This window comes from Anomaloglossus baeobatrachus, chromosome 10, assembly GCF_048569485.1.
Source record: "Anomaloglossus baeobatrachus isolate aAnoBae1 chromosome 10, aAnoBae1.hap1, whole genome shotgun sequence".
Classification (NCBI taxonomy): Eukaryota; Metazoa; Chordata; class Amphibia; order Anura; family Aromobatidae; genus Anomaloglossus; species Anomaloglossus baeobatrachus.
In genome coordinates this window covers 213,092,549-213,105,433 of record NC_134362.1, presented here as the reverse complement: position 1 = coordinate 213,105,433, position 12,885 = coordinate 213,092,549, and the positions used below count along the sequence as shown (strand labels likewise).

Here is a 12,885-nt window from a genome sequence, read left to right as displayed (position 1 = left end):
GTATATACCGCTCCCCGTGTGCCGGCTCTGTGCTGTACATGGTGTATATACCGCTCCCCGTGTGCCGGCTCTGTGCTGTACATGGTGTATATACCGCTCCCCGTGTGCCGGCTCTGTGCTGTACATGGTGTATATACCGCTCCTCGTGTGCCGGCTCTGTGCTGTACATGGTGTATATACCGCTCCCCGTGTGCCGGCTCTGTGCTGTACATGGTGTATATACCGCTCCCCGTGTGCCGGCTCTGTGCTGTACATGGTGTATATACCGCTCCCCGTGTGCCGGCTCTGTGCTGTACATGGTGTATATACCGCTCCCCGTGTGCCGGCTCTGTGCTGTACATGGTGTATATACCGCTCCTCGTGTGCCGGCTCTGTGCTGTACATGGTGTATATACCGCTTCTCGTGTGCCGGCTCTGTGCTGTACATGGTGTATATACCGCTCCCCGTGTGCCGGCTCTGTGCTGTACATGGTGTATATACCGCTCCCCGTGTGCCGGCTCTGTGCTGTACATGGTGTATATACCGCTTCTCGTGTGCCGGCTCTGTGCTGTACATGGTGTATATACCGCTCCCCGTGTGCCGGCTCTGTGCTGTACATGGTGTATATACCGCTCCCCGTGTGCCGGCTCTGTGCTGTACATGGTGTATATACCGCTCCCCGTGTGCCGGCTCTGTGCTGTACATGGTGTATATACCCCTCCTCGTGTGCCGGCTCTGTGCTGTACATGGTGTATATACCCCTCCCCGTGTGCCGGCTCTGTGCTGTACATGGTGTATATACCGCTCCTCGTGTGCCGGCTCTGTGCTGTACATGGTGTATATACCGCTCCTCGTGTGCCGGCTCTGTGCTGTACATGGTGTATATACCGCTCCTCGTGTGCCGGCTCTGTGCTGTACATGGTGTATATACCGCTCCTCGTGTGCCGGCTCTGTGCTGTACATGGTGTATATACCGCTCCCCGTGTGCCGGCTCTGTGCTGTACATGGTGTATATACCGCTCCCTGTGTGCCGGCTCTGTGCTGTACATGGTGTATATACCGCTCCCCGTGTGCCGGCTCTGTGCTGTACATGGTGTATATACCGCTCCCCGTGTGCCGGCTCTGTGCTGTACATGGTGTATATACCGCTTCTCGTGTGCCGGCTCTGTGCTGTACATGGTGTATATACCCCTCCCCGTGTGCCGGCTCTGTGCTGTACATGGTGTATATACCGCTCCCCGTGTGCCGGCTCTGTGCTGTACATGGTGTATATACCGCTCCTCGTGTGCCGGCTCTGTGCTGTACATGGTGTATATACCGCTCCTCGTGTGCCGGCTCTGTGCGGTATATAGTGTGTATACTGCTCCGTTTGCCGGCTCTGTGCTGTACATGGTGTATATACCGCTCCCCGTGTGCCGGCTCTGTGCTGTACATGGTGTATATACCCCTCCTCGTGTGCCGGCTCTGTGCGGTATATAGTGTGTATACTGCTCCGTTTGCCGGCTCTGTGCGGTATATAGTGTGTATACTGCTTCCCCGTTTGCCGGCTCTGTGCTGTACATGGTGTATATACCCCTCCTCGTGTGCCGGCTCTGTGCGGTATATAGTGTGTATACTGCTCCGTTTGCCGGCTCTGTGCGGTATATAGTGTGTATACTGCTCCGTTTGCCGGCTCTGTGCGGTATATAGTGTGTATACTGCTTCCCCGTTTGCCGGCTCTGTGCGGTATATAGTGTGTATACTGCTCCGTTTGCCGGCTCTGTGCGGTATATAGTGTGTATACTGCTCCGTTTGCCGGCTCTGTGCTGTACATGGTGTATATACCGCTCCCCGTGTGCCGGCTCTGTGCTGTACATGGTGTATATACCGCTCCCCGTGTGCCGGCTCTGTGCTGTACATGGTGTATATACCCCTCCTCGTGTGCCGGCTCTGTGTGGTATATAGTGTGTATACTGCTTCTCCGTTTTCCGGCTCTGTGCGGTATATAGTGTGTATACTGCTTCCCCGTTTGCCGGCTCTGTGCTGTACATGGTGTATATACCGCTCCCCGTGTGCCGGCTCTGTGCTGTACATGGTGTATATACCCCTCCTCGTGTGCCGGCTCTGTGTGGTATATAGTGTGTATACTGCTTCTCCGTTTTCCGGCTCTGTGAGGTATATAGTGTGTATACTGCTTCTCCGTTTGCCGGCTCTGTGCGGTATATAGTGTGTATACTGCTTCTCCGTTTGCCGGCTCTGTGCGGTATATAGTGTGTATACTGCTTCTCCGTTTGCCGGCTCTGTGCGGTATATGGAGGGACACTGTGTGGCGGGTCGGGGGTCTGTATGGAATTTGTCCGCTGCTGCCGTCCTGATCCCTTTCTCTTCGCAGACGTCCTCGCGGAGATGCCGAGCACCGGTCAGAACCACGTCCCAGCTCCGCGGCGCCCCAGGCTGACCGGACAGGAAGAGGCCGCCACGGTAATGAGCGCCGAATAAATTGGGACTTTTTTTAATCCCTCATTGTGCAGCTTAGACGCCAGATGTCAGCAGCGAATACCGGGATTATGTGCTCCGAAATCACCGCACACAGATGTTCAGATGTAATATTGTGCCGAGGCCATATCTGCACCTGGAGCAGCTATGTGTATTGTACCCTCTCCTGCTGCAGATATGGGGATCCCCGGCCACACTGCTCTGCTGCCGATATGGGGATCCCCGGCCACACTGCTCTGCTGCCGATATGGGGAGCCCCGGCCACACTGCTCTGCTGCAGATATGGGGAGCCCCGGCCACACTGCTCTGCTGCAGATATGGGGAGCCCGGGCCACACTGCTCTGCTGCCGATATGGGGAGCCCCGGCCACACTGCTCTGCTGCAGATATGGGGAGCCCCGGCCACACTGCTCTGCTGCCGATATGGGGAGCCCCGGCCACACTGCTCTGCTGCAGATATGGGGAGCCCCGGCCACACTGCTCTGCTGCAGATATGGGGAGCCCCGGCCACACTGCTCTGCTGCAGATATGGGGAGCCCCGGCCACACTGCTCTGCTGCAGATATGGGGAGCCCCGGCCACACTGCTCTGCTGCCGATATGGGGAGCCCCGGCCACACTGCTCTGCTGCAGATATGGGGAGCCCGGGCCACACTGCTCTGCTGCAGATATGGGGAGCCCGGGCCACACTGCTCTGCTGCAGATATGGGGAGCCCCGGCCACACTGCTCTGCTGCCGATATGGGGAGCCCCGGCCACACTGCTCTGCTGCAGATATGGGGATCCCCGGCCACACTGCTCTGCTGCAGATATGGGGAGCCCCGGCCACACTGCTCTGCTGCCGATATGGGGAGCCCCGGCCACACTGCTCTGCTGCCGATATGGGGATCCCCGGCCACACTGCTCTGCTGCAGATATGGGGAGCCCCGGCCACACTGCTCTGCTGCAGATATGGGGAGCCCGGGCCACACTGCTCTGCTGCAGATATGGGGAGCCCCGGCCACACTGCTCTGCTGCAGATATGGGGATCCCCGGCCACACTGCTCTGCTGCCGATATGGGGAGCCCCGGCCACACTGCTCTGCTGCCGATATGGGGAGCCCCGGCCACACTGCTCTGCTGCAGATATGGGGATCCCCGGCCACACTGCTCTGCTGCCGATATGGGGAGCCCCGGCCACACTGCTCTGCTGCAGATATGGGGATCCCCGGCCACACTGCTCTGCTGCCGATATGGGGAGCCCCGGCCACACTGCTCTGCTGCAGATATGGGGAGCCCCGGCCACACTGCTCTGCTGAAGATATGGGGATCCCCGGCCACACTGCTCTGCTGCCGATATGGGGAGCCCGGTCACACTGCTCTGCTGCAGATATGGGGAGCCCCGGCCACACTGCTCTGCTGCAGATATGGGGAGCCCCGGCCACACTGCTCTGCTGCAGATATGGGGAGCCCCGGCCACACTGCTCTGCTGCAGATATGGGGAGCCCGGCCACACTGCTCTGCTGCAGATATGGGGAGCCCCGGCCACACTGCTCTGCTGCAGATATGGGGAGCCCGGCCACACTGCTCTACTGCAGATATGGGGAGCCCCGGCCACACTGCTCTGCTGCAGATATGGGGAGCCCGGCCACACTGCTCTGCTGCCGATATGGGGAGCCCGGCCACACTGCTCTGCTGCCGATATGGGGAGCCCGGCCACACTGCTCTGCTGCAGATATGGGGAGCCCCGGCCACACTGCTCTGCTGCAGATATGGGGAGCCCGGCCACACTGCTCTGCTGCAGATATGGGGAGCCCCGGCCACACTGCTCTGCTGCCGATATGGGGAGCCCGGCCACACTGCTCTGCTGCCGATTTGGGGAGCCCCGGCCACACTGCTCTGCTGCCGATATGGGGAGCCCGGCCACACTGCTCTGCTGCCGATATGGGGATCCAGCACCGTTATAAGTATATACGTTATATAGTTGAGCACCCACTACTGTTGGTAGCAGCAGGTGGCATGTAATGGGCGAGCTCCACGCGGCACTGTGAGGTTTGGGAGTGGAGGGCCGGTATCTGGGCATCAAGCAGTAATGTACATTGTGCCCCCATTTCATTTACTCTGGTGTGATCCCCATATGAGGGACGCTGTAGGGTACTCAGGTGACCCCAGTGAATGAGGGTGTGGGGTACATGGGACTGTATTATCCATCACTTACCATGGTCTCTTTGTCTTCTGTCCACCTCATAGATGGCCCTGACCCCGTCAGCGTTTCTGCGAGAGATGTCCTTCACGACGGAGCAGCGTTTGGCCAACACCAGAGACATGCGTCCTCCCCGGATTATTCAGATGCTGGATATGAGCGAGACCACCCATCAGAAGGTGCGAGCCGAGCTCTGATCAGCGGCGCACAAGTCAGGGATGTCGTGTGTTCCACGTCCCCCACCACCCCGAGTCATCGCTGCTGGGCACAACGCTGACCTGCTCAAGCTGCCATGTTCCCTCTGTGGAAGGATAGACCCGATTGTCTGCCAGATACATAAAAAGCCGCTCCTCTCCATAGACCTCTACGGGGCCGGATGGTTTATAGGAGGAAGGTGGCTGGAGATCAGTGGCAGCCATTAGGACGTGTGTGTGTGTGTGTGTGTGTGTGATATATATATATATATATATATATATATATATATATATATATATATATATATATATATATATAATGTATGTATGTATGTATGTATGTATGTATGGGCACCCTTGTTCTAGAAAGAGCAGTATTTCTCCAATTATTGCAAGTCCACGTTTTGTTATACACAGGTTTATTTCCTTTGTGTGTGTTGTAAAAACAAAAAAAAAGGAAAATTGGACCGAATTTCACACACACCCTCAAAAATGGTCCGGACATAATTGTTGTCAGTTTTCCAAAATTATAGGTAAACAACAAAGCTAGGAGGAATAGCTAATACTAGAGAAGAGAGGGAGGATTTCAAAAAACAAACTGGAGCAGAGAAACTAATAGAATGGGTTATAACTAATAGAAATACAAAGTCCGACATTTGGGCAAGAAAAAATCAACAGCACGTGTGAAAGAGACCTGGGTGTACAAATAGATCACAGACTGCACAGGAGTCAGCAGTGTGACGCAGCAGCAAAAATGGCAAACACAGGTCTGTATTGACAGAGTCCAGATCACGTGAAGTCCTGATCTCCTCTACTCTTCTGTGGTCAGACCTCATCTGGAATACTGGGTCCAATTCTGGGCACCATATTGTAAAAAATACATCGAAAAACAGGAGCAAGTTCAGAGGAGAGGGACCAGAATGGTGACCGGTCTGCAAACCATGTCCTATGAGGAGCGGTTACAGGATCTGTGAATGTTTAGATTGCAGAAAAGAAGAGTGAGATGAGGCTTGATGGCGACCTACACATATCTGCAGTGATGTCACACTATAGAGGGATCAGCACTATTCTCATATACACAAGGAAAGACGAGACGGGATGAAAGGGAGAAGATACAGATGAGATATTAGAACGATTTGTCAGTGACCGTGATCAACGAGTGGAACAGGCTGCCATGATGGTGGGGAGTTCCCCTTCAATGGAGTCTTCAGAAAGAGACTGCACAGACATCTGTGTGGGATGATACAGTGAATCCTGCAGTGAGCCGGGGCCGGATACGGTGACCATGGAGGAACCGTCCAACTCTACCATTCTATGGTGCACAACATAATGGAGAAGTTTACAACCCATGGCACTGTAGATCATCTCCAGGGATGGCAGAGAAAAACTGATGAAAGGTTGTAATGCAGGATAGTCCGCATATCAACCCAATGTGTGCAGATCAGCCCAAGAACTAAAGCAAAACACCTTGTGAAGATGCTGGCGGAAGCTGGTAAGATTGTGTCATTAACCACAATGAAACGAGTCCTGTATCAACATGGGCTGAATGACCACTCTGCCAGGAAGAAGCCATTACTCCAAAAGAGACAGGAAGAAGCCAGATTAATGTGTGTAAATGCAACAGGAACAGACCTTAATATGTGGAGACGTCCTGTGGTCTGAAGACACTAACATTGAAGTGTTTGGCCATAATGACCATCGTTACGTTTGGAAGAAAAAGAGAGAAGCTTTGAAGCCTAAGAACATCATCCCAGCTGCAAAACACGGGGGCAGCAGCATCATGGTGGGGGTTGTTTTGCTGCAGGAGGGACTGGTGACGTCACAAAATAGATGCATCATGAGGAAAGAAGACTATGTGGCCATACTGAAGAACATCTCAAGACATCAGCCAGGAGCTTACAGCTTGGGTGGAAACGGGTCTTCCAGATGGACAATGCCCCGAAGCTACTGCCAAACTGGGTACAAAGTGGCATAAGGAGAACAAAGGCAATGTTTTGGAGTGGCCATCACAAAGCCCTGATTTGAATCCTATGGAAAATGTATGGGCAAAGGGGAAAAGGCCGGAGCAAGCGGCGACCTCCAAACATGGCTCAGCTACACCAGATCTGTCAGGAGGAATCAGCCCAAATTCCACCAACTAGTGTTGGAAGCTTCTGGAAGGATCCAAAATGTTTCCCCCAAGTCACACAGTGTAAGGGCAATGCCACCAAATACTAATGACCTGGAGGAAACGTCACTGTGCAGAAAGGAAGAAAAATGCCGGAAAACATTCTCTTTCCCATTATTCTGGAGAGTGGAGGGAAAAACCTACAGATGTGTCTGTATAGAGAGCAGAGGGAAAAACCTGCAGATGTGTCTGTATAGAGAGCAGAGGGAAAAACCTGCAGATGTGTCTGTATAGAGAGCAGAGGGAAAAACCTGCAGATGTGTCTGTATATAGAGCGGAGGGAAAAACCTGCAGATGTGTCTGTATAGAGAGCAGAGAGAAAAACCTGCAGATGTGTCTGTATAGAGAGCAGAGGGAAAAACCTGCAGATGTGTCTGTATAGAGAGAGGAGGGAAAAACCTACAGATGTGTCTGTATAGAAAGCAGAGGGAAAACCTGCAGATGTGTCTGTATAGAAAGGAGAGGGAAAAACCTGCAGATGTGTCTGTATAGAGAATGGAGGAAAAACCTGCAGATGTGTCTGTATAGAAAGTGGAGGGAAAAACTGCAGATGTGTCTGTATAGAAAGCAGAGGGGAAAACCTGCAGTTGTGTCTGTATAGAGAGCAGAGGGAACAACCTGCAGATGTGTCTGTATACAGAGCGGAGGGAAAACCTGCAGATGTGTCTGTATACAGAGCGGAGGGAAAACCTGCAGATGTGTCTGTATAGAGAGTGGAGGGAACAACCTGCAGATGTGTCTGTATAGAGAGCGGAGGGAAAAATCTGCAGATGTGTCTGTATAGAGAGCGGAGGAAAAACCTGCAGATGTGTCTGTATAGAGAGCGGAGGGAAAAACCTGCAGATGTGTCTTTATAGAGCGGTGGGAGGGAAAAACCTGCAGATGGAAAAACCTGCAGATGTGTCTATATAGAGAGGGAGGGAAAACCTGCAGATGTGTCTGTAGAGAGAGTGGAGGGAAAAACCTGCAGATGTCTATAGAGAGCGGAGGAAAAACCTGCAGATGTGTTTGTATAGAGAGCGGAAGGAAAAACCTGCAGATGTATCTGTATAGAGAGCGGAGGGAAAAACCTGCAGATGTGTCTGTATAGAGAGCGGAGGGAAAAATCTGCAGATGTGTCTGTATAGAGAGCGGAGGAAAAACCTGCAGATGTGTCTGTATAGAGAGCGGAGGGAAAAACCTGCAGATGTGTCTTTATAGAGCGGTGGGAGGGAAAAACCTGCAGATGGAAAAACCTGCAGATGTCTGTATAGAGAATGGAAGGAAAACCTGTAGATGTGTCTGCATAGAGAGCGGAGGGAAAAACCTGCAGATGTGTCTGTATAGAAAGCAGAGGGAAAAACCTGCAGATGTGTCTGTATAGAGAGAGGAGTGAAAAACTGCAGATGTGTCTGTATAGAAAGCAGAGGGAAAAACCTGCAGATGTGTCTGTATAGAGAATGGAGGGAAAAACCTGTAGTTGTGTCTGTATAGAGAGCAGAGGGAACAACCTGCAGATGTGTCTGTATAGAGAACGGAGGTAAAAACCTGCAGATGTGTCTATATAGAAAGAGGAGGGAAAAACCTGCAAATGTGTCTTTATAGAGAGTGGAAGGAAAACCTGTAGATGTGTCTGTATAGAGAGTGGAGGGGAAAAACCTGCAGATGTGTCTGCATAGAGAGAGGAGTGAAAACCTGCAGATGTGTCTGTATAGAGAGCAGAGGGAAGAACCTGCAGATGTCTGTATAGAGAGCGGAGGGAAAAACCTGCAGATGTGTCTTTATAGAGCGGTGGGAGGGAAAAACCTGCAGATTGGAAAAACCTGCAGATGTGTCTATATAGAGAGGGAGGGGAAAACCTGCAGATGTGTCTGTAGAGAGAGTGTAGGGAAAAACCTGCAGATGTGTCTTTATAGAGAGCGGAGGAAAAACCTGCAGATGTGTTTGTATAGAGAGCGGAAGGAAAAACCTGCAGATGTGTCTATATAGAGCGGTGGGAGGGAAAAACCTGCAGATGGAAAAACCTGCAGATGTGTCTGTATAGAGAGCGGAGGGAACAACCTGCAAATGTGTCTGTATACAGAGCGGAGGAAAAACCTGCAGATGTGTCTGTATAGAGAGCGGAGGGAACAACCTGCAAATGTGTCTGTATACAGAGCGGAGGGAAAACCTGCAGATGTGTCTGTATAGAGAGCGGAGTGAAAAACTGCAGATGTGTCTGTATAGAAAGCAGAGGGAAAAACCTGCATATGTGTCTGTATAGAGAGCGGAGGGAAGAACCTGCAGATGTGTCTGTATAGAGAGAGGAGTGAAAAACTGCAGATGTGTCTGTATAGAAAACAGAGGGAAAAACCTGCAGATGTGTCTGTATAGAGAATGGAGGGAAAAACCTGCAGTTGTGTCTGTATAGAGAGCAGAGGGAACAACCTGCAGATGTGTCTGTATAGAGAGCAGAGGGAAAAATCTGCAGATGTGTCTGTATACAGAGCGGAGGGAAAACTTGCAGATGTGTCTGTATAGAGAGCGGAGGGAAAAATCTGCAGATGTGTCTGTATAGAGAACGGAGGGTAAAACCTGCAGATGTGTCTGTATAGAGAACGGAGGGAAAAACCTGCAGATATGTCTATATAGAGAGCGGAGGGGAAAAACCTGCAGATGCATCTGTATAGAGAGCGGAGGAAAAACCTGCAGATGTGTCTGTATAGAGAACGGAGGGAAAAACCTGCAGATGTGTCTTTATAGAGCGGTGGGAGGGACAAAACCTGCAGATGGAAAAACCTGCAGATGTGTCTGTAGAGAGAGTGGAGGGAAAAACCTGCAGATGTGTCTGTAGAGAGAGTGGAGGGAAAAACCTGCAGATGTATCTGTATAGAGAGCGGAGGGAAAAACCTGCAGATGTGTATTTATAGAGCGGTGGGAGGGGAAAACCTGCAGATGGAAAAACCTGCAGATGTGTCTGTATAGAAAGTGGAAGGAAAAACCTGCAGATGTGTCTGTATAGAGAGCGGAGGGAACAACCTGCAAATGTGTCTGTATACAGAGCGGAGGGAAAACCTGCAGATGTGTCTGTATAGAGAGCAGAGTGAAAAACTGCAGATGTGTCTGTATAGAAAGCAGAGGGAAAACCCTGCAGATGTGTCTGTATAGAGAATGGAAGGAAAACCTGTAGATGTGTCTGCATAGAGAGCGGAGGGAAAAACCTGCAGATGTGTCTGTATAGAGAGCGGAGGGAAAAACCTGCAGATGTGTCTGTATAGAGAGCGGAGGGAAAAACCTGCAGATGTGTCTGTATAGAGAGCGGGGGAAACCAAGGGGCCCTTTGCACACTACGACATGTCGGTGGGGTCAAATTGAAAGTGACGCACATCCGGCATCGCTCTCGACATCGTAGTGTGTAAATCGTTTTACCTTCGATTACTGAGCGCAGAAGCGTGGGTATGGAATGATCTGTGCAGTGTCGGTCATTTTCATTATTTTGGCTGCAGCGACGGTCCGATGTTGTTCCTCGTTCCTGCGGCAGCCCACATCGCTGTGTATGACGCCGCAGGAGCGAGGAACATCTCCTACCTGCGTCCCCGTCTGCAATTAGGAAGGAGGCGGGTCGCCGGCCAGAGCGACGTCGCAGGGCAGGTGAGTGCATGTGAAGCTGCCGTAGCGATAATTTTCGCTACGGCAGCAATCACAAGATATCGTAGCTGCGGTGGGGGCGGGGACTATCGCGCTCGGCATCGCTACCATCGGCTTGCGATGTCGTAGTGTGCAAAGGGCCCCTAAGGGTTTACAATGTATGTGTATCTGTATAATATATACATGTGGCTTCTGCATCCGCTGGTATTGGTGTTTCTTCCCTCTGCTATGACTGGGTCTTGCTGTTTCTTGTAGTTCTCCTCGGTGGATGTAGAACAAGCCCTTTTTCAGCCTTTCCCCTCAGAACTTATCTTCCAGAACTACGTTCCCTGTGAGACGTATGAGGTGCCGCTGGTGCTGAGGAACAATGACAAGGTGAGGCCATGCTTGGAGCTTGTGTGGTGGCCGTCGTCCATCACAGCCGTGCCTGGAGCCCGTGTGGTGGCCGTCATCCATCACAGCCATGCCTGGAGCTTGTGTGGTGGTCGTCCTCCATCACAGCCATGCCTGGAGCCCGTGTGGTGGCCGTCATCCATCACAGCCATGCCTGGAGCTTGTGTGGTGGTCGTCATCCATCACAGCCATGTCTGGAGCTTGTGTGGTGGCCGTCATCCATCACGGCCATGCCTGGAGCTTGTGTGGTGGCCGTCATCCATCACAGCCATGCCTGGAGCTTGTGTGGTGGTCGTCCTCCATCACAGCCATGCCTGGAGCTTGTGTGGTGGTCGTCCTCCATCACGGCCGTGCCTGGAGCTTGTGTGGTGGCCGTCATCCATCACGGCCATGCCTGGAGCTTGTGTGGTGGTCGTCCTCCATCACAGCCGTGCCTGGAGCTTGTGTGGTGGCCGTCATCCATCACGGCCGTGCCTGGAGCTTGTGTGGTGGCCGTCATCCATCACGGCCGTGCCTGGAGCTTGTGTGGTGGCCGTCATCCATCACAGCCATGCCTGGAGCTTGTGTGGTGGCAGTCATACATCACAGCCATGCCTGGAGCTTGTGTGGTGGTCGTCCTCCATCACGGCCATGCCTGGAGCTTGTGTGGTGGTCGTCCTCCATCACGGCCGTGCCTGGAGCTTGTGTGGTGGCCGTCGTCCATCACGGCCATGCCTGGAGCTTGTGTGGTGGCCGTCGTCCATCACGGCCGTGCCTGGAGCTTGTGTGGTGGCCGTCGTCCATCACTGCCGTGCCTGGAGATTGTGTGGTGGCCGTCATCCATCACAGCCGTGCCTGGAGCCCGTGTGGTGGCCGTCATCCATCACAGCCGTGCCTGGAGCTTGTGTGGTGGTCGTCATCCATCACAGCCATGCCTGGAGCTTGTGTGGTGGTCGTCATCCATCACAGCCATGCCTGGAGCTTGTGTGGTGGTCGTCATCCATCACGGCCGTGCCTGGAGCCCGTGTGGTGGCCGTCATCCATTACGGCCATGCCTGGAGCTTGTGTGGTGGCCGTCATCCATCACAGCCGTGCCTGGAGCCCGAGGGTGGCCATCATCCATCACGGCCGTGCCTGGAGCTTGTGTGGTGGTCGTCATCCATCACGGCCGTGCCTGGAGCTTGTGTGGTGGCCGTCATCCATCACGGCCGTGCCTGGAGCTTGTGTGGTGGCCGTCGTCCATCAAGGCCGTGACTGGAGATTGCATGGTGGCCGTCGTCCATCACAACCGTGCCTGGAGCCTGTGCGGTGGCCGTCATCCATCACAGCCGTGCCTGGAGCTTGCATGGTGGCCGTCATCCATCACAGAGCGCCTGTGCTCTTCAGGTTTACTCTTATAGTTGCCTCTTTTTGATCTTTTAGGTTCCTCGACTGGTAAAAGTCACCCAGGAGAGTTCTCCCTACTTCCAGGTTGTCAGCCCCAATGACGTGTGTCACAAAGTGGCCCCAGGCATGGCGTCCACGTTTCGTGTGCTCTTCACCCCGGAGGAGAATAAGGTAATTGAGGGGCACGTTCGGCTTGAGCGGCAGAAGCCAGAAGATCTGTGGCTTTCAGCTTCTTCTCTGGTGGCCTTCCAGTTGGTACACATTACGTTCTGGTCAGACAGTGGAGAAGTTCTTTAATAACGTTGGTGTCCCTGTCATCTGATTGGGGCCTCTTATGTCCCTGGGCTCTCTAGAGACGCCCGCGTGTCTCCTTTTGGTGTGGATTCCTCAGTGGCTCCTCTCAGAAGCCTCCTTCACAGCAGCAGGCTCTCCCTGACTTTTTTCTTCTAAGGCTCCTCTTGATTTTCTTGACCTCTTTGGATTTGCGTGGCTTTTCCTGTGGCCCATGCCTCAGATCACTCGTTGACT

The 12,885-nt window shown here is 53.0% G+C and overlaps 1 protein-coding gene across 1 annotated transcript in view; it reads left to right on the top strand.

Annotated features, from left to right (window-relative positions):
• The window catches only part of HYDIN (HYDIN axonemal central pair apparatus protein), a 211,862-nt gene that overhangs the window by 21,739 nt on the left and 177,238 nt on the right, over nt 1-12,885 (top strand). Inside the window, exons 2-5 of the mRNA XM_075325454.1 lie at nt 2,352-2,440; nt 4,680-4,811; nt 10,855-10,974; nt 12,394-12,528. Coding sequence (XP_075181569.1) covers nt 2,366-2,440; nt 4,680-4,811; nt 10,855-10,974; nt 12,394-12,528 — 462 coding nt within the window. The 5' untranslated portion in view covers nt 2,352-2,365. The remainder of the gene's footprint in view (nt 1-2,351; nt 2,441-4,679; nt 4,812-10,854; nt 10,975-12,393; nt 12,529-12,885) is intronic.